At 34.5% G+C, this 22,914-nt stretch overlaps 1 protein-coding gene across 1 annotated transcript in view; it reads left to right on the top strand.

The window, feature by feature from the left end:
* LOC145672526 (E3 ubiquitin-protein ligase MIB1-like) overlaps positions 1-22,914 on the top strand; it is a 49,171-nt gene that overhangs the window by 13,811 nt on the left and 12,446 nt on the right. The window contains exons 4-7 of the mRNA XM_081741689.1: positions 4,859-5,093; positions 11,695-11,814; positions 13,969-14,123; positions 18,432-18,606. Of these exons, the coding sequence (XP_081597815.1) occupies positions 4,859-5,093; positions 11,695-11,814; positions 13,969-14,123; positions 18,432-18,606 (685 nt within the window). The remainder of the gene's footprint in view (positions 1-4,858; positions 5,094-11,694; positions 11,815-13,968; positions 14,124-18,431; positions 18,607-22,914) is intronic.

Here is a 22,914-nt window from a genome sequence, read left to right as displayed (position 1 = left end):
AAAGTGACATTACCATTTATAGGGACCCACAACATAAATGAATGAAGTTACTGTTTTTTACGCTAACGTGTCGATGGCCAGCCCCCATTTCAAACATTAACTTCATTTACTTAAGTTGTGGGTCCAGGTAAATGGCAACGTTGCATTTTCATTTAACATTGGGCGCATTAAGAGTGTACTGTCCAAACGGCTCGTCCGATTAAAAAAAAAAAAAAAATCCTTCACTTTAGATTGAAAACATCATATTTGGAAACTGTTTTCCCTCTTACATTTTGTTGTAACTCTGATAATAACAGTTACTCTGTCAGGGGACTTTTGAGACACCCTATATATATATATTATTGAGATGGTTTGATTACTAAGAGCATATTTCTAAAGAGTACTTTTAACAATGAAAGGAACAAGAAATCAAAAAACTGCACGGGTTAATTCCTAATTATTGATTCAACGTGTCTTTACGGAAAGATTGAATATTCATCACTTGATTTTGGTCGAATTGGTTTGAATATTGTCACTTCCTTCAAAATAAAACTTTCATTATTTATTTTTTGTAACTTTAGTAGTGTTTGCAATAAATCGATTTGATTGCGATTTTCTCAGTACTGTACAATGTACATGAAAAACGTTACTTAATATCGACTTCTTATTTAGAAATTATCCAGATATTTCTTTGGAGAAATTGACTTTCAAGCGTGATTTTGTAGTTCAAGCAGAATATGTTCTTTTGTCTGTTATTTCGAAACAAGTTCCGTACAATTTTTGCTAGTTCACACGTCCACTTTATGCCAAAGAAAACTGCTTAAATTCTTCCTTTAGTGTCTATGTTATTAATTAAAGATGTTAATAGTTACAGTTTTCATGGCTTTTTAAAAATAGTTAATAATGCAAGTAGGCAACAACAATCATGTATATTTACAAGGGTATTATCAGCGTTTTATTTCTAAAAATAAAGATACCGGTACTTTGGACCTCAGGTTCATAAAGGTTAAAAAGTTGCATACCTTTCAGGGTAATAATATTAATAATGTCCAGTAGCATATCACTGCAGTCTTGTAACTAAAAACGCTTACGTACATATATATAAAGATACTTTAAAATTGTCTGATTCTTACATCTAAATTTTATCATACAATAGACGTAATGATAACTAATATTTGTTAGTAATTTCTTTCTTGCTTTTTTCTCTTTGTGTAAACGGGCGAAAGTATGCTGCTATTGTTTGTTTTCAAAAGGCATCAAGAATTCCACATATCCTGAATTTCAATAAGAACACATACACACATAATGTTCTTCAGAATACTAATCATGTTACTAAAATGCTCTACAAACCTCTACTAAATTAATGGATAAAGTTTGAGAAAAAATCTAGGGACTGTTTTCACTTAATCCTCTTCTTAATAATGAATAAAAACAATTAATTGGATACATTAAAATAGAAACTGAGCAAAGGCTCCTCTGCAGCGAAGAAAGTACAGAAGTGGAATCCCAACAGAATTTTTGTACTGGTTTTAGTTTAGTCGAACTTCAGCGACAGACAAATTTGTAGGGATTATTTTGTTGTGGGAGGTCAGTCTTAAAAAAAAATATCTAGTCGTTCAGAGCCTTTATGGTTTATATTACCGTGCGAAAAAGGAATGACAAAAGAGAGGCACGAGGTCTTGCCAACGAGCGAGAGACAGAAGGGCCCAAATGTGTCTAGTCCCTGAATACAATTAACTGACTTCAAGAAGGAGCACAAAGATTCGCAACTCTTTCTCTAGAGGAAAAAAAAAAAAAAAAAGCAGGGAGAACAATACAAACTGATTTTCAATTTTCGAAGTTTCTCGTCAATCCATTTTTAAAGCACAAGAGGAAATATTCTGTTCTTATAAAAGTGTGCCTTTACGCCATTACGTTGCGTACCGCCAGAAATAAAACTATTATTATTATGTTGCGTTTTAATATTTTAAGCCCTCCCCGCTGGTCTAGTGAACGTGATGTCGGGTGGGAGAGCATCGTAAATTCAATTTTACATTCTTTCCACAATCATTACTTTTCATTAATATTCCGTTTCTTTAAGCCTTAAAAAAATCGTTTACTATTTTACACCTTTGAGTAGTATAAACAGGGCTTGCAGAGATAAAGTTAGTATTGCGTTAAATATTGAAGAACGAAATATTGTTACTTGTATGATGAGTCAGGAATTTATATTTTTCTGTTATATGTTCCGCATATCCCACTATGTATTACGTTGTGTTTTTTCGTATGTAGGAGTAAAACTATTTTTGTGACTTTTACTTCTATATTTCTTGAGAACAATCATTCGTAATTTATCACATGGTATAGGGGCCTATCTAACGGGAAACCCGTTTCTCTTTATCGGGCAGCAGTGATTGCTTATTTTACAAGCTCCTCTTTCTTACCCACATATTGTTTCTTTGCGAACCCTTATGACTGTATCTTCTTGTGAAGATTAATAGGTTTGATGTTTCCAACTAGCTACTTTACAGTTTTTTTAGGTGCAGAATTAATCAACTGATGTTGAGTATAAGTGGTAATTCATGGTACCTATGTGGAAAGCTATTATTTGTTGAGGTGCACCTAAAAATAATTTTTGTTTATAAAATAGCTGGTTGGAGATATCGACCTGTAAGTCTGTGTGAGACCTGGAGGAATAGATTTCTTAACGTTATTTTCTTTCAAAATGAAATCTTTTGAGTTTTGCGTCCCATAGTTATGTCAGCTAGGCTAAAGGAGATGGCGATGATAAGAAATGAATGAAATGGTGGAATGAAGAAAGTGGGATTAAACGGGAGAATTCTGAGAATACTCACGCACACGGTGTTTGTCCATCACAAAATTCACGTGGCGCGAGCTGGGATTGAACCAGGGACCCCATGCACCATAGGTGAACACTGCTACTAAGCCACCGCGGTCCATAATTTTCTTTTAAGTTTATTAGTTTTTGCTTAAATTTGAGAGAATATGCTCAAGTCAAAGGATTTTCAACTATGAAAAAAGACTAAGGACGACAGGAACACATAAAAATTTATTCGTTTTCCAAGTGTAACACGAAGATACACGTGCAAGAATTTGCAAAGAAACAATATGTAAATAACAAATAGAATCTTGTAATATACGCAATCGTCTTTGTCCGATCTTTTCTTGAAACCTAGCACATGATTATTTATACATATCTATTCACAAGGAACACGGAGGTGAGTGTCAGATATGCATACAAATGTTCTTTACTTTCTTTAAATAAGGAAAATTATAGGCAAATTTGACAAACTTTTTAAAAGTGCAAAAAATAATTAAACTTTCTAGCCGTAAATGTGATTTGACTTCATAGTTTTCATGTGATTCTCGATTATAATACAAAATTTCAGTTAGTTTAATCAAATTGTAGAAATTATATTTGAAAATCCATATTTTCGATGTTTATTTTTTAAGTAATACATTATTGTTTTTTAAATGTCAATGTGCAACACAATTACAGGGTTCATACACTACCTGGAAAACTCAGGGAAATTGATTTTGGAAGAAAAAATCCTGGATAATTCAGGGAAATCGATCATATCTAGTAAAAAACCTGGAAATATCAGGGAAATTGAGATAAATATTTTTGTATATTTTGAATGTATTCAAGTATGGAACAAAAGTAGTTACTTATTAATTCTCTTAGTAGGCTTCCCAACTTAATATTTTTTTCAACTTAAATTTTGTTTATTTTAATTATTTATTTTCTTGTGACTCAATATTTAACTTCAATTGTTCATTGGGGAGAAGGGTGGCCATTCTTAAATATATAAATATATTATTCTTAAAATGTATGTGTTCTCTTACTGTTAGTTTCTTCCACTAGACTGGAAATTGCGAAATTAATACCTGGAAAACCTGGAGAGGTCAGGGAAATTGAGTTTAATATTTTTGTATGGACCCTGGATTATTATAAATAAATTATCAATCTTGATGTCAAATAACTTCTTTATTTAAGAGAGGAAATACAGATATCAAGAATTTACATTGTTTAAATGGCGAAAGATATTTTCCGAAAATACAGTCTTTTGCCTATACAAACAGTTTCTGTTACCACAGAAAGCACAAATCTTTATATGAGATATTATTTCACATACAATACAAGCTGGGTTTATGGGGTCGTAGATGAGTGGTAGGATAAAGACGTAGACATGAGAAACGGGCATTTTGAAGGCAGGAGTTAAGGAACACATTAAGGACTGTAAGAGAAAACAGTGGAAACGCAATGTCTAGATTTCCCGAGCATTTGTCGGAATTCAAACACAAAATTGACAGTGTAGGAATTTTGTACAAATTGAAAAATAGTATTAAAGAGAGCATGTGAGAGGAAAGAAGGGGGGGGGGGGGGAAAGCATTATACACTGATTCAAAAAATTTGCGTAAATTATGTTTCAAATGAGACAGCAGTTAAAAAATAGATTGATATTAAAGAATTGGTGCGGATTTAAATATTTTATTAATACTCTGCAAATGTAAAGATCACAATCATATTTAATAAATATTTGTCACAAAACGCAAGCTTTTCGGTAGATCCGAAACTAGAGTAGTTGTGCATGGGAAGCGGGAAAGAATACACGACGAAAGCCATAATACAAAGAAAGAAAAAAAAAATGTTCTGGAAGAAAAATTTTCCTGTCTATAACTATTTCTTATCACTTAAAAATCTTTACACTTTCTTAGAGCTTTATGAGCTCTAAGTAGCTTTATGAGAAATGTAGTCATAGCTGAGTTTAGTTATGAAAATTCATTTAGAGGGCTTGCTATCGAGGCTAATAACAACATATTAATATTTTTTCTTTGTTATATAATGTTCTATATTAAAATACATTTTATTTTCCAGGGTAATGATGGAACCTAGAAGAAAAAGTAAGAAAATTGCCCATCGAGGAATTTTTCCAGGAGCTCGTGTTGCACGAGGCGTTGATTGGCAATGGGAAGATCAAGATGGTGGGAATGGCCGAAAAGGAAAAGTTAACGAAATTCAAGATTGGTCAGCTGCAAGTCCACGCTCTGCTGCATATGTTGTTTGGGATAATGGCGCGAAGAATTTGTACAGAGTTGGATTTGAGGGAATGGTATGAGTCCGATTTAAAATATACTTTTGCAACATTTTTTTCCGGATTTCATGTGGAATCATAATTGAAGGAAACATAACTTGTTTGTTGACTTCAAATTCTTCTATTAGTGATTGAGTAATTTGGGGGTAGTTAGGAATGAATATTTTTATCTTGCACTCATAAACTAATAGTAAGAACAGAGTGATAGATTGATTACATCCTTGATTATTTAACTTTTCATATTCTTTTCTTCTATGCAGTTATTATTTTGTTTGGTGTTATAATGGGGAAGGAAAAGTGAAACGTACTGTTATTGCTCCATTAAAGCTGAAAAAAGGGTTCCTTTTCTTTTTCAAAGAGTTCCTTCTTAGCCAAGGGCGCTCATGTTGTGGTTTCCAAGGGGGGCCAAGCGATGTTTCAAAAATAGTTTTAAATTTTGCTGTAACTAATGTAAAAATTCTATTGGATTTTCGATATTCTGAAGTACAATTTCCTCTAGGGAGGGGGGGGGGGCGAGCACCCCATCTTGCCCCCCTGACGGGTGCCCTTGTTCTTAGCCAATGCTCTAACTAGTTTCTCTTCCTCTTCTCAATAATATCTAAAATTATTCTTTTCTCTCCCATCATTTCTAACACCCTCTCATTCGTTTTCCGCTCGACCCAGTTAATTTTCTCCCTTCTCCAAACCCACATTTCCAAAGTTTTTAGTTCGTTTTTCATCACTTTTGCGTAATGTCCATGTTTTTACACCACACGGAGTACAATACTCCACACGAAGCATTTTATGAGTATTTTTCTCAACTCTTTATTCAACGTTCCACAAATTGACTTTTCTTCCTCCTCAAACCTTGTTTCGCCGTTCTTATCCTTGCTTTTATTTCACGTTCGCACTTCATATCATCACTGATAATATTGCTCAGGTATCGAAAACTTCTTACCTGTTCTATTTTGTCTCCTCTTATTTCTATATTTGACACCAACCACTTCGTTCCAATCACCATGGCTTTTGTCTTTCTAACATTTTATTTTCATCCCATGTTCTTCACAGCCTTTCCTCAAGTTTTGTAACATCTTATTTTCTTTTCAGATTCCACAAGCGCCATACCATGTAAACCGTATACACTAATCATTCTACTTCCTACTGAAATGCCGTCTTCATTATGTAGGCTCTTTTTCATTATCTCTTCAAGATAGATATTAAATAATGTAGGCGAGAGACAGCATCCTTGTCGAATCCCCTTCCTCTCTCTCTTTCTCTCTCATTTCCTCCTCTATTCTAACATTTACTTATTTGTTCATATATATAAGAGTTTCTTATAAGTCTTCGATTTTTCCACTCTAACCCAATCTTCTTTAGAACTCCCAACAACAATTCTCAATTCACCCGGTCAAAAGCCTTTTCCAGATCAATAATACAATATACATGTATTTCCCTTTTTCAGTAAATCTTTCACTAACTACCCTTAATAATCCAATTGCATCTCTTGTGCCATTGCCTCTCCTGAACCCGAACTGATCTTTCTCAGCTTTTTTGTTTGTTCTTCCATAGAGCTTTCTCTTCAGTATTGGAAGCAAACTGTTTGCTCCATGTGATATGAGACTAATAGTTCTATAATCCTCACATCTCTGCGTTTGATTTTTGATTTCTTAGTCATTGGTATCATGATCGTCTTCAGGAAATCTTTGGCCATTCTCCTGTTTCATCTATTTCACTGCAGAGTCGGAACAGTTCTTTCTTGCTTTTGCCTCCCATATTCTTAATGAATTCGATTGGTATATTATCTATCCCGGCTACCCTTCCGTCCCTAATCTCGGATAGAGTTTTTTCAAATTCATAAGGAAATCAATGAAACAATACGGGACTCTCCTCCGTCATATGTAGTGGTGAAAGAAGTAGGTGGCACAATTTAAACGTGGCGATTTTTCAACATATGATGCTCCACGTGCAGGAAGACCAAAAACAGTGACAGTCCCTGAAATCATGGATGAAATTCATGACATTATACTTAAAAATCGCAGAAACTCAACAAAACTTGTTGTAGATGTTGTGGGGAATTTCTCGGGAACGCGTCGGTAGCATAAGACATAATGACTATAATGGCTTGGACATGCTCGAGTTCTCGGCAAAATGGGTGCCCACAAATTTGTCAGCAGATCAAAAGCGTAAAAGAGTGAAGGCATTTCCCAGTTTGACCGCTGTGCCATTGAGTTTCTGTCACGAATAGTAACCATGAACGAAACATACTTGTACCACTACAACCCTGAAACGAAATAACAGTAGGGTAATTCCACGGGAATGTACACCAAAAGTGTATTTTCTAAACTTATTTGTTTCGCTTGTTTTTGTCACCCATATCTTTGATTGAGGTCTAAAATTATGAATGCTACATAATTTGCTGCAGTTTGTAAAGTGCTGAACTGACAACAATGCTGATCCAATATGGCCGCTTTGTGAGACAAGCTGAAAGGCATATCGACTGACATTTGATTGTCGATCATTCATTTTATTGAGAAGAGAAGAAAAAGATGTTTACAATTTTGAGTGCAGAGTACCGTATTGTGTATTACTACATATGCGAATGTTGTCTACTTTCAGCTGTTTAAGTGGTATTTCATATTAGAAAACTGGTCTTGTGCTGTAGTGTGCGTCACGAGAAAAACGCATTTTTTCTTGCTGAAAGTTAGTTATTGCATGTAACGGTTTAATACTTTCAATTTTCCTTCTTGATAGATAGAGCAACTATTTGTCGTGATATTGATTTGGAAACTCAAATAAACACAGACTTACAATTACTGAAGTGTATGTAGTGTGCGTCACGGGTAGTGTGTGTCACGTTCAAGCATGGCGAAAACTGCTGCACAACGTAAAGCAGAGCACGGAAAGGCTCCATACGTCCGGAAATAATGCCGAATTTCGAAGAAAAGAAACTCAAAAACAGAGACTTAGACGTGAAAGGAGAAAGAAAAATATTACAATTGAAGAGGAGCATATGCAAAAGAAGAAGAGGGAAGAAATGGACGATATCGTCAGAAGAAGAAATTAAGCACAGCTATTGATGCTGTGTTAAATAAACAAGTACCAGTGCATCTTCACCTAACAAAGTGTTTTCATCTCGGTGGTCATATGGGAAAGCTATGGCTAAAGTTAAAAAAAAGGGTACCTCATAGTTCCAATAAGCGTAAGGTTGTTGTTCAACAATTCTTTAAACAGTTTGCACCCGACAATAAGAAGCCAGCCAAGACACTAGGTCAAAGTTCATCAGATACGGCAACTGAAGAAGCAGTTATTCAGTTTTATTTAAGCGATGCAATATCTTACCAGGCACTAGGACTTCGAGATTGTTTAATCATTAGAGATTCATTCGGCAAACAAAAAGTTCAAAAACGGTACTCGTTCCTAATACTCGGTGAAACAGTTCAAGAAACAGAATCCTGATATAGAGATTGGAAGATGTAAATTCTGTGAACTTCGGCCGAAACACGTCTGCTGAACGCAAACACCACCAAATCTGTCTGTGTATCAATCACGAGAATGTTAGATTACTGTTAAATTCATGTTCATTTCTGTCAAACAGCACAAACGATCTGATTCGTCTCGTAGTGTGCGACGATGAATCTGAGACCTGTATGTTTGATACTTGACAAGAATGTGGTGAATTACCAAAGTTCGTTTCGCTTCTCAACTCTACTCAACCAACGGACACGAATATGGAAATCACCTATCAACAATAGACTACTGATGAGACTGGCAAAGTGCCCAAAGAGAAAATGTCAGGAACATTAAAGGAAATGATGAAAAAACTATAAAATAAACTACCTCGTTTTTTATAGCATGCATTTATACTGCGTCACCAAGCAAATTATTTTAAAATCCTGAAAAAAAATTGGGTTGATTTAGTTTACCGTCCCACGGTTATGCCTCCTAGGCTAAAGAAGACATGAACCTACTGGTTATAGTGGAATCCTAACCACTTTGGTCCTTCAAATGTACCCCCCACAGGGAATCTAACCCGGGACCACGCTATCCGAAGTCAAGCGTGCTAGCCTCTAGGCCAAGCAGGGTTTCCCTGAAAGAAAATGTACCGGAAAACACAATAATCATGCAAATAAGTTTTAATGAAAACTACACATTTCTGAAACATGCTAAATGCTTTTTTGGTCGCTCAATAAGTATATTTGAGGTTGCTCTTTCATTTCTCGAATACCTTTTGATATATACCCGTTCCTATTTTTTTTTAAAAGTGTGTTTTGGTTTCTAACAAAACATTATTGAAACGAAACTACTGCAGGTATCGATAGGCATTTGAAAAAATAAAAGAAACAATGTGCTTATTGAATTACCAAAATGTGTTTATTTATTTAACGAACACCAGGTACGTCTCAGAGGCCATTTTACACTGGATACGTAATAATAACAAAGGAAAAGATTTGGAAAAGTGTCGACCAGAGTGGATTTGCTAGGTACCATCCCGGCATTTGCCTGGTAGGACTGAGGGAAAAGCAGAAAAACCCGTCAGGATGGTCGACAGCGGTTTCGAACCCACTACCTCCCGAATGCGAACCAACGTTGTACCAACAGAGCTATCTCAGTAGCATGTTTTGGAAATACATTCTACAGCTGTACGAGGTACGATGAATAACAAATTCAAACAATCAATAAGATTCCAAACAATAGGAAAATTTAAGTGTTGTCATTGAAGGAAGTGTAGTGTGCGTCACAAGTGAACTGTAGTGTGCGTCACAGAGAAATTCCATTGTCATATGTTTACTACAGTGAAGTGCGAAAGAAACTGTGGTTGTGAGAACACTGCATTCCTTCTGGAAAATGTTTATGTACAAAATACATTTTGTAAAGTCATACGGAGGAAGATTTCCTAAATTCAAAATATGAGTGAAATTTTACTTCCCTTTCTGTAGTGTGGGTCACGTTTTAGTGTATGAATATAACCTGGTATTTTAATAATTAAATACAAAAATACCAATATGTGGAAATTATAATATGTCCTTTCTATAATCATATTTAGTGGTTTGGATTTAAAAATCGTTACATTCATTACCATAGTTAAGGTTTAAAATATACCGGCATGTTCCCTTGTAGAGTGCGTCACGCGTGGAAATAGCCAGTAATGGAGTGGCAGCACGTAGGTTGTCTTATCTCAGGAAGTTCAACAATCAAAATTTGACTGGGAAAGTGTTTGCAAAATTCTTGTGGGATAAGGGTGGATTCATGCTCATAAACTACCTTCCCAAGAGTCAGACATTTATGGCACAGTATTACTCTGGATTACTCACAAAACTGACAGATAAATTGAAAGTGCAACGCCGTGGAAAAGAAAAAATGTTCCTTCAGGACAATACCACTATACATCATACTGCAAATACAACTGACCGTTGCATGATCTAGGGTTTCAATGTCTAGAACATCCACCTTATTCCCCAGACCTATCTTCGTCAGACTATTGTTTATTCCCCAAACTCAAACAACACTTGAAAGGATGCCATATTGATCTGATAAGCAGATGATTAGTGCTACGGAACAATGATGTGAGAACGGTCTTTAGAATTTTTTTGTTGGTCTGCAAAGATTGGAACACCGTGCGAGGAAGTATATTGTACTTGGGGGGTAGAGTATGTAGAGTAACTGTAAAATTTCATCATTCAACATGCACTCCTTCTGGGTTGGGCTACGATCTTTTCAGTAGTCCCTTACTAGCTATACCCTTAATTTTATTCACTATCCACGCATTCATTGTATGAGGCCCAGTTTTCAGAAAAGTGAATTAGATTAACCCTAGAAGTACCAAGTTTATTATGATATCTCCTATATATTGTAATGATTTTAAACTAAACTAATAGCAGAAATCTTGGAAGAAGTTCTACTATACATTTATCGTAAATAGTTATTAATATGACATTATTTACATTATTAAAGCATAGGCAATATGTTATGTTACAATCTGCATTTCGATTTTATTTTGGCGTGTAAATATGTATTTACGCCCACTTTTAGAATAAACTTGATCACGATGTTGTAAACTTCGGTGTTGAAATAAGAAAGACACAAGAATTGTGGAAAAACAATCCTTTCCTGCTGGAAAAAGAAAAAAACGAAACTCGTTTTAGAAATATCGCAGATATTTGTGCATTATATCTCTTTTCAGGATATATGAAAGTTAGTGAAAAAAACTTAAATAAGTGCTCCCCACGTTCTTTAACCCTTATCCGGGCAACCGGGGCTTCCCAGGTCCATAGCTTCATTTTTTCCGTATTTCTCAATAACCATACATATTTCAATGATATAAAATTCTGAATTATTCTATCCTTGGTCGAAGTTAAAATAATGAACATATCGAGTTGGATTTTTTTTTTCAATTCCTGTGAAATATTAGGTAAAATGGTCAGGTGGCTGTTGTAACCTTTAGTTGGAACAGTATATGACAATAGACATTGAATTTTGAGTGTTCTGCACATAAAATATGACAGGCCCCGGTTGCCCGTCTATGTTACAAAAATGTCTTGCTCGGAGAAGGGTTAATAAGTGAATCAGATTATTGATGAAAGCGTCTTTGGGTACTAATTTTTGTTCTGTCTCTTAATATGATGTTACTTGTTGATTGCAGGCTGATTTGAAAGTGGTGAACGATGCCAAGGGAGGAACAGTGTACAGAGATCATCTTCCTCTTCTAGGAGAGCAAAGTCCTGGTAGAACAGGTCCCCATGGCCTTCAAGTTGGTGATCAGGTATTCATTTCAATTAAAAAGCTTTAGTAGATGGTGTATATTTGTAAGTTAGAAAAATAATTCAAGAAAAACGAAAGGAACTATAAATACGAATTTGAAAGCAACAAAACAGCATCACAAATGTGTGAATAAATAGCGAAACGAAGTCAAAATATAATTCTACAGCAGACAGATTTGAAAAAGTAAGAAAAAATCCTCAGTCAGCACAATAAAACAATATTTTTTGTCAGTTTGTAAAGTGTTAAGAAAGTTTTCTGATGTTCCGTTATGTTGTAACAGTTTTCAATATGTTGGAAAAATCACCGATCAGTATTTCCTGTGTGATCACAAAGAGTATTCAGACAACTTGTTAACTTTCAGGCACTGGTAAGATAGACAAATCATCAATAAGTTGGGTTGCATATCTCATCCTTGCAGGCAAGAAAAGCAGTGGCATATAAAAAGATTATTTTATCTTAAGCATCCAACAGAATATATTTGACCACACAGTTTCGAATTGATGGTAATATGAATTTAACATTGAAACTGTTTTCGGAAGCACATTGTTTCAGATGCATAAGGCAAGGTGACCTTTTGTATATACGGGAATACCTTGCAAAACCGATTAATTAGTTCGAAGAAACTTCAGTGCTGAACAAAACCACGTTGTTCGAGATCTATTTAAAATAGGTTTAAAAATCACAATTATTTATCAGAAGATATTAATAATAAACAAGTGTAGAAAGGAAATAAAAATAATACAGAAAATACTTTTTAAGTATGTAAAAGTTATAGAAAAAAGGTATTACTTCAATTCTAAATGGAAAATTTAATCTTTCAGATATATGTCCCAAGGTCATGCCCTGTAAGCTAAAGGAGACGGATGACTAATGAAAATGAATGACTATGAAAGGAGTTAGTGGAATGAAAATGTGGGACGAAACAGGAAAACCCTCGGTCACGATGTTGTCCACCACAAACTCATATAGCCCGGGATCAAACCTGGCACACCCCTCACAAGAAATCAGCACTTTACGACTGAGTCACCATGTCCTCATTCTTCAATTGTAGTTAATATTGTCAATCACAAGCCAGACTTGTACTCGACTAGACTTGTACAGTATTTTCATCTATACAGGCACACATATTAATTACTACTTTTATTTGGATGCTATTTTTAAAAATTTGAATTGACAAACGTTTTGCCAATTCATAAACATGTGTAATAGTAAAAATCACTTAAGAGCGAAACCTGCGGCATTCAAAACCGCGATATGCCATGTTCCCCTAGTTAATATGCACACCATCATTTCTTTAAGTAAGGCAGTTGCAGTTTAGAAACAATCATGATCGCCAAATCAATCTTGGGGCGCACAAGCATTGTACTTGGATATTGCAAGAACAGATTCATAATTGTAAAGTCTAGTAGCGGAAAGCAGAAGTGGTTTTAAAAGAAAAGCGAATGTATGTAATTTTTTTTTTTTTTTTTTTGTGTGTGTGTGTGTCTACACAAAATTTTTTGACCCAGTTGATAAAAGCATTAAAAGAATATCCCCTAAGCTTTCGATTGATATCTATTGGGTGTTCCGCCATCCTTTTGGAGATCTATGTGAACAGCTCTAGAACTTCTCTTACGAAATTATGAGTTTCAAACTTTTAATTGATAAATTAACCTTTAGGCCACGGCATCATGACCAAAGTCATAATACAGTTTATTTCTATAATAAAATAGACAAAATAGAGCGAAAAGTTTTCTGTTTCTTGTCTTCTGATCAAACACAACCTGTAATCTTTCAAATTATTTACAATACTCCAAACAAGTGTAAATCGTTCTACGTATAAAGGGTTTCTTGCATTTAAGGAACTGCATTCTAAAGGTCAACACACTCTTAGCTTCGTAGACTTGCACAAGTTATTATTATTATTATTATTATTATTATTATTATTATTATTATTATTATTATTATTATTATTATTATTATTTCGTTGTTCTTCCTTCAAATGACAAAATTTAAAAAAAAAAAAAAAAAATAGTGAAATTAGTTTAGCTAACGTGGATTTCAGCCCACGTAAGCGTGACTTAACAAAATACCAAACGGAGTCTTGTATAAACTTGTGGAGAACTTTATAGGAAAAATGTTACCTAATCTCTCTCTCTTTTTCCTTTTTTTCAAGGTAAACGTAGATTTGGATTTGGAAATAGTACAGTCTCTTCAGCATGGTCATGGTGGATGGACAGATGGCATGTTTGAATGTTTAGGTACAACAGGAACTGTTGTAGGAATTGATGAAGATCATGATATCGTCGTTTCATATCCAAGCGGAAACAGGTACATAAAACAGCTTTCTCTTTTTAGTTTATTTAAATATGATTACGTGTAGTTATCTTTAAAAACATAGGATTTAGATAATTAGTATTTAGTTTGATGTATTTTCTTTATAATACGAGTAAAAGCTACAAGAATTAAATTTACATCTTTGTTATTTATTCAATTGATATAGTGTTTCGGGGGAAAAAATGAATCGTTTAACTGAAACATATGGCAATAAATAAACAAATAATAATAAAAGTAGAATAGAAGAAACCAGGACAGTTGTTCGGTTTTAAGATTAATTTCACGAATTCTTATTCTTATATAATGGGAATGCTTAAGTTCGCAAAGTCTCGCCGCTCATGATTGTGTTCTAAAGTGATGAGTGGTACATAAAATTTTGTAACCATAGAGAACTGTTTTTAAAGTTAATGAAGTTCTCGATTAATTGGTAGGTTTATTATTTAAATTCCCCTCATTTGAATTTAAAGCTAAATGTTAATACGATGTTGTTCTGAAACTTAACCGTTTTTCTTCTGTTAGTAACCATGAATCAAATTACCTTTCAAATATCCTTAGTCTCAATATCGGAGTTTTATTTCAGTATCTGTCAGGGTTGGCTGGTTTAAACCAAGGTGGTTTAAACAAAAACAAACAAACAAACAAAAAAGGCTTTAAATCATGTGAACTTCATGGTGACGTTTCCACATATCAAACCATCTGCATTAGTTTTATCTCCTTTTCACCTTTTAATCAAGGTGTCCCTTGTTCAATTCTCGGTCGAACCACAACTCTTCTTTCAAGTGTAAACCGAGTAGCGGTTCAGGTGTCACTTCAAGCGAAAGTCTTCTCCTTGATAACCTCGGTATTGCATAAAAATGTTAAGCCTGAACATACGAAACGAAAACAAATTGTTAATTCTGCTTGTCTGAATTCCTGTTTTATAAAGAAACAAAGGTTGCTTAAATATATTGATAAAAATTGGCAAAATTTATTGACTGCCTACGTAGCTTCCAACATTAGCTTGGATTGGACTTTCAGTTCTAATTTTTATTGAATTATATCTACATACTTCATTTGTAATTTAATCCCTCATTTTTAATGTATTGATTATGATACGTGACTAAAATTTTACATACCAAGCAATAACGGGATTTTCCTAATGGCTAAGGCGAGAGTTTACCGATTTATTGGGGAGTTTCACTTGTACAACTGTTTATCTTTTTGTCCTTGTGAAGTGACTCTTGATGATTATATTACAGTATGTAAAGATCAGTACAACGTATTTTTATCAGAAGTGCTTCGTGAGTTGGCAGACTCATCGTATTTGTGGCCAAATAGTTCCGGTGTCGAGTCCAAATGGAGGACAATTTCTCTCGGATGTAAGCTGAGAAGCGATTTGGATTCCGCTTTAAGCTTATGCGACTTCTTCGAGCATAACCTCGTTGTTGCATAATAACACCAAGGCGAAACAAACTTATTTCTGTCCATATGTAGTATAAATACAGTGAGCAAATTATTAATAATAATAATAATAAAAAAAACTGGTTTAAAGAAACAAACAAACAAAAGAAAAGGGTTTAAACAAACTAACAAAACTTTTTTTTTCGAAGAAAAAAAAAAAACGTTTTTTGCCAACCCTGGTATCTATCGTGTGCTTGCGATATACATGACTGTGTTTTCAAGGAAAACAGGCATATGTCTGAAATTTCTGGAAATTTAACTTTTAGTTCGAACTGATCGCCCCTGGCTGTTGTTTGGAATACAGATTTCACTATGTTCTTTAAGGGATCGAAAATTACTTTGATTATATATGTGTTGAGTCAGCAAATTGTGAAATTCCGACAGATACTGAAGGGCTCATTAAGTAGTATTCTCATAAATGAAAATCTGCCGTATCATCGATAATAAAATCAATATACAGTTGCATATAAACTTTGACGAGAAGACCAACATGTTTCTATAACTGAAAGAAGGTATTGCTGTCTTCAGGTTGCCCCAAACTGCGCCTAAATTATTGTATGATAAATCAAGGAAACAAATTACAGTTTCTTACTCCTTATCCGTAGGTGCGAATTTAATGAAATTTTAAAAGGGAGAAAAATACCTCTCTCATAGCTATAAGGTTAGTATACATACATTCAGTGCGGGAGACTCGGATTTGATTCTCAGTCTTGTAAGTCTATGTTGAAAAGGGACGTTGAACTCCAATTCAACCATCAAAGAATGGAAATTGAGCGACTGGACCGTACATAAAACCGAGGTCTCCTGTTAATTATCCTGATGTGCTTAAACAGTCCAGCCAGTATCCATGTTCATGAACACCTATGTCTATTGAATTAGATATTATGTGCTAAATGGAGATCGATGTTCCTTTCATTTATTATATGAAATATCTACTTCAGCAGTCGTAGGGTTATTACTTAGTCATCATGTCATTATGTATATAAGCTTTGATACTAAATTTACTACAGAAAATACTATAACGCAAATGAATTAGAGTATTCTTGACAGTGAACTCTTTCAGATATGCATTCCAAAGTTGTGCTTTGTAGACTAAAGGAGGCGAGTGATTAATGAAATCGAATAATTATGAAAGAAATTGGTGGAATGAGAATATGGGAGGATACGAGACAACCCCGAAAAACTCACGAATACAATGTTGTCTGCTCCAAACTCACATGGCTCGGGATCAAACCAGAGCCCTCTTATAAGAAGTGAGCTCTGTCACTGAGCCATTATGCCCCCATTCTTTAATTGTAGTTAATAACGTTATAACACAAGCTAGTACAATATTTCCATTTATACATACACACGTCTTTTTACTACTTTTATTTGGATACTGATTCTTCAAAAGGAGTGGAGAGCTGCAAAGTTTTATATTCTTTTCTACACACACGCACACACGTGTCCAAGTGTGTTACAATAAACAAAGAATAATATACCAATGTGATTTAGTGTGTTTCGGTTTTTGAGTTGAGTTGTATAATATTTCATATAGCCTATGGTAAAACGGGACATTAAACTGCAAACAAACAGAGATCTTTTTATAATAAGTAAAAATATGCTGTTTAAAATGACTGCTGATATTATTAGTATGTCTGTTTTCGGTAGATTTATCGTAGGACTTACGATCAGAGCAATATCTCACGTATAGATACAGAGTAAATAAAGTTAACGTGACTTTAGACATTTAGTACGCATAATATGCATCAATTCGAGCCTATAATTCTGAAAAAAAAAAAAAAAAAAAAAAAAAAAAAATGTATATATATATATATATATATATATAAATAAAACACACGACGTGCTATGCAAGTAGGGTGTGGTGTCATTGGATGGCGTGGAAAGGCAGCAGTGGCACTGGATGTGATGCTGTTGATAGGTGGTTTTCTACCCCTTCCTTTGGTTCGACTATCGAAATATGTTTCCTGTTGACTTAATTGTTTCATAAATTTATTTAATAAAAATAAATAAAATAAATAAAAATCAGTTACAGTTCTCACGTATCTGTTGCTCTGTGCTGATGATTTTCCTTTTTGGACATTCAGCTACGTTGAGTATACCAAACTGTTTTCAAGTAGTATACATATAGTGAATAAGTAAGCCCCATCCACCTAACCAGTTTAGTACCAGTGTGTGTTAAATAATCTCTCAGCCAAGTAGGTAGCTCGTGTTCTTTCTGTACTGTCGTCCCAGTTGTACTCTCGGTTGGAACAGTTGTTAGGATCCCACTTAAAACAAACAGTAAGCCCCATCGCACGTAGCCTTTTTACTGAAAAGGGACTTAAAACCCCAATCAATCGACCAACCAATATGTATTAAATAAAATGTTACATTAACCACGCTTTAGCTCTTAAACTCACATACAAACATATTCGATATTATTAAACATCTTGCGAGGTGCAGGTGGACAACAATGACTCTATTGAGTAATTCTGGTGAGGCTTTTCATTCAGATTGAAGGTGGCTTAGAGTCGATAATTCTGAAGAGAGATAAAGAAATTAAAGCCAGGAAACAAACAACAGTTAATAAATTGTATAGTATCTTGGCACAAGTTGGTATCCAGTGATGGTCTTTGTTTATGAAACGATGAATCTAATGATTCTTAAGTCGTTGAATTAGTATATTCATAGAACCTACATAAAGCGACTTTCCCCCTGTTTCTTAGGCAATTTAATTTTATTTGGTTTAAGGGATAATCTTGAATGAATTTTATCGTTTTATTTACATCCTTTATATTTCTACAGTACGAGTAATAGATATTTTGAGATATGTTTGGATATTGTTTAGTATTTCTGCAACATTTTTTTTACTTTTCACAGATGGACATTTAATCCTGCCGTACTTACGAAAGTGAACGTTAGTGCTCCTGCAGCAACATCTAGCGAATCTCAACAGCAGTTCGCAGTTGGAGATCTTGTTCAGATATGCAGTGACCTTGAAAGAATTAAAATTCTGCAGAGAGGACATGGAGAGTGGGCTGAAGCTATGACTCCTGTAAGTTTTTCATTGTTACTTGTATGGGGAGAGAGCGGTTGTTTCATTCACGAAGATACTACCGAGACTAGTTGAGAGTTGAGTAATATTTTTAGTGATCCTTACCATTTTTAGTGTAAGGATCTTCTACATTAGTGACATAAAAGCCTGGTGGCTAGCGAGTGCGCTTTTTGTGCACGCGGTCCCGGGTGTGGTTTCCAATGGGAGAACATTGAAATTTGAGCGTATTACGGTGATTCGGATTTCACTTTAAACTACTGGTTTCAAGTCGGTGTGTCGCAAAATTTTGGAATTCAAAATTCATGAAGCGTTTAACAATTAGTTAAAATCAACTTTGAGAGATTGTACCAGTCAACGTTTCCAGCCGCATCATCAGTACTCAGTATTACATAGAGTCACTACCTCATAGAAACGTATAGGTTTACACTATTATAATGTATATTGTTATTAATAAAAACTCAAACAAGTGTGTCGCGATGTTGTGGGTGTTCAGTAAAATGTATCGCCAATCAAGAAAATTGGAAATCACTGCCTTAAACCGTAGGTCCACACCTCACATAGCCTTGGTGCTCAAAAGGAACGCTAAACTTCAATAAACAAACAATAATAACGCAATTGAAATTGAATATATATATGTAAAAAAAATGTATGTCGCATCAAAAAAATAATCTTCGTAAATTTTGTCAGTTCAGTAGATATTTCATGTAATGCAAGATCTTAGTGAACTCAATCTAAAATAGTAATAAGATGTCTCGGATGTGTTATAATATTTATTATTGTAAGCAATCCTAGTAGTTCCGTAAACTTCAGTAAATAAAATATTTGTTTACTTTTTATGATAGAAATATACAGTAAATATCTAAATGTTAAGTAAATATCAAAAGGTTAGCAGAACATAGGTTAGATATTGCATTTGGAGTGCATAGATAATTAGCAGAAGCACACATTCTACTTAGAACATGCATTCATAGCTGGAATAATACTGTTTATAACAAACAAATTCTATAAGCATTAGTATTCGTTAGACATTAAAACAATATGAGCCGGAAACTACCTACGCAACACCAACTTGATCATGCATTAGCATTATATTTTGTTAGATGTTTTCGACCTAAGGGGAACACGGTTGCTCAATGGCAGAGCACGGACCTCTGGTGCGTAGGACCCCTGTTTCGATTCCCGGCCAAGTAAGGTAGTAGTGGACAACGTCGTGTGCGTGGGTCTTCTCGAAGTACTCCCGTTTCCTTCCACTTTCTCATTCCATGAATTCTTCCATCATTCACTTGCTTTAATCATCGTCTCCCTTAACCTAACGGGCATAATCGTGGAACGTTAAACTGAAAGATTTCGTTTACGTACATGGCATGAAAAGTTATTGTTCTGAATATATCAATTACTCATATTTTCGTTAATAACAAGACTGTTGTGTTATATAAGTTCAATTAATTAAAATCGTTTGAATGCAAATAACTAATAAAAGCTGGAAAACGAAAAACATACAATTTTGTAGAAATTATACATAATACGTTAGCATCAGAGAATTTAATTTCTTCCGAGGTCGGCGAGATTCCTCCTGACTAGTCGATTAACGTACGCACCTTTTGACGTGGTAGATCCGGGTTCGATTTCCGGCAGGAGCTCATGTGGTTCGGATCTTACGTTAAGCTGAAGGTCCCCGTCTCATATAGCCTCGTTGCAGAGCGGGACGCTGAACTCAAAATTACATCTCATATCTTTCGGAGTCGGACGTCAAGAGTGTAGCAATACATATCACCTCTTGTTATTTTCACAGAATTAACTGATTGCAGAAATAATAAAAATTAAAGTTCAGGTTAAGTAATTACTTTCTAGTTCTAGCTTGTTACTAATTGTTTTCAATTAAATTAAAAGTTTCGTCCTAGATTGCTATAAGCTATTTACATCCGACACGAAAATTAGTATTTTTGTACAGTATAAAATTAGTACTTTCGTATCTAGAGAGCATCGTTTTTAACTGTAACGAAACTACATTACCTTACAAAAATGATATAAGGTTCTCCTGCAATTTGTTCCACAAGTTAATAGCTAGTCTACTCAATATATTAGTATCATTTTGAACTTCTCTGGAAATTCTCGTTGACACCGTTTGTGTAGATTGGCAGTTCATTGTTAGTGAATTTACAAAATCGACATTTCGTTGAAAACAGGTGGTGGTTCAGTAGTAGCGCGCTCTTCTCTGGTGCGGGGACGCTTATTCGATCCCAGATCATGCCAGTTTGTGGCAAACATCACCGTATCCATGAGTTTTCTCGTGGTTCTCCCGTTTCCTCCCGTGTTCTTTTTGCACTAATTATTTAATAACAATTTACTTTCATAATCATTCGTCTCTTTTAGCAACTATCTGGGGGGCATCTTGTGGGACGTAAAACTGAGAAACAAACAAACAAAAAATAATGATTTTGCGACATTCACCTGGCTACACGTTGTTCGGCAACTGGCTGACACTGGCACAAGGTTATACCCTTCTAATGTTCATTTTCATTTTTTCTTCTCAGCACTATGTTGAGAAGCTGCTGGAGACTTAAATAAGTGGAAAAATTATTATTTCTTCTTGCTCACTTTGTAGTATTTGGGCCAACTTCCTTATTATGTATGTGCATAACTGTTAGGATTATTTGTGTCATTGGTAGGAGTATGTGTGTTATTGTTAAAAGAACAAACGACAATAGATTTAATCTAGTGGTTAACACTTTTTTTTTTGACACGCAGTACGTAAGGAAACAGACTTTTCCAACAACAAAAGCTGTCAGTTATTGTTGGTAATAAACGCCATACTTTATAGCGTCGTAAGAACGAGATTCCCCCCCCCCCCCCCCCCGATTGTCTCGAAAACTGTGTATGAGAATTTATCTTGAAGTATACAAGTTTGTTCAGATCAATGTTTTCTGTCGATTATATTAACTTTGGACATTGTTTCAGGTAAACATAAATTAATTTTTAACAGTGAGTGATGAATTTGGGCTATTTCTCATTTTTTGTGCGAGCTGTCCCGGGTTCAATTCCCGGTGGGGACACTCGGTCGAAAAAGCGTACAAGCTTTTTCAGGCCAGCCATCCTAAATGAGGTTTTCCTCATTCATACCAAACAAATGCAGGGGTGGGTGGTACCTAACCGGCCGCTTCCTTCCTTTCCCAATCCTTTCTTCCTTCCCTTTTCCTCTGATCCTCTGTCATCCCCCGTACGTGACGGGATAACATGGTCATAGATACCGAAAGCCCAGGAATCTTATTCCTAAATCCTATTTCTCATTAATCATATTATATACTGTGATTTTGCTATTATCATAATGAAGAGCTTGATGATGATGTACGCTCATGTTCAAAATTATTGTTGCATGTCTATAAATATGTTGTTGTAGGAATATAATTTGATAACGAATTCGTCCGGTATTTCTTATAATGTTAGTACGTGTATAATCGGCAAAGACATGTATGTGGCAAATTTTATGTCAAAAGAGCAGTAAATAAGAACAATAGAACGAAAACAAAAACTTTCTTGTCTATTTAGCAACATTTTGTGTTACTCGTTGTAATTGTCGTATTTATAGTTTTTTTTTTTTTTCCTATGAAATTTACCACAAATATACATTTCCCGATTATTCACATAGTATCAGTATTAAAAGTATCTTGCAAAATCATTATCAAATTATATTACAAGAAGACGGTTATAGATATGCGACAATCATTTTGGACATAAGTGTATATCAGTATCAGTTTCATCTCAGTGGGAGGCTTGGGTCTCGTACAGCTTCAATTTTTAAGTTTATTCCTTTTTAAATATTGTTTATTTTAAACCATTTCGTTTTCCTCGATTTTTCTTCAAAAACTATACATGAAGGTTTTTCACTCATCGTATCATTTGTTCAACTCAGTTAGGTCTATTGATTGATATTTGGCTCATCTTTTGACACTTTTTCTCCTTTTCAACACCAACAATAGTGCAAAAATATTTATAGATTTATTATTATTATTATTATTATTATTATTATTATTATTATTATTATTATTATTATTATTATTATTATTATTATTATTATTTATACTTCCTTGGCTAGGATTAATTTAGTCAAGTATTAAGTACAATACTAACAGAAAGAAAATCAAAGATTTTTCAATTTTTAGTAGTTTATCCTGAATTACTGAAGAGACGAAAGACAGTACTAAGATAAACAGCATAATACTGTAAACAACATGTGTTCGAAACGTTCGCTATGCTATGTTCGAAACTCATTATGCCCCACATTGAGATACCTAAAGCAGTGTGTTAGTT

Source organism: Thermobia domestica, chromosome 2 (genome assembly GCF_964235325.1).
Source record: "Thermobia domestica chromosome 2, izTheDome1.hap1.1, whole genome shotgun sequence".
NCBI classification, from domain to species: domain Eukaryota; kingdom Metazoa; phylum Arthropoda; class Insecta; order Zygentoma; family Lepismatidae; genus Thermobia; species Thermobia domestica.
Note: the sequence above shows the minus strand (reverse complement) of the source record. Positions and strands in the feature narration are given on the sequence as shown.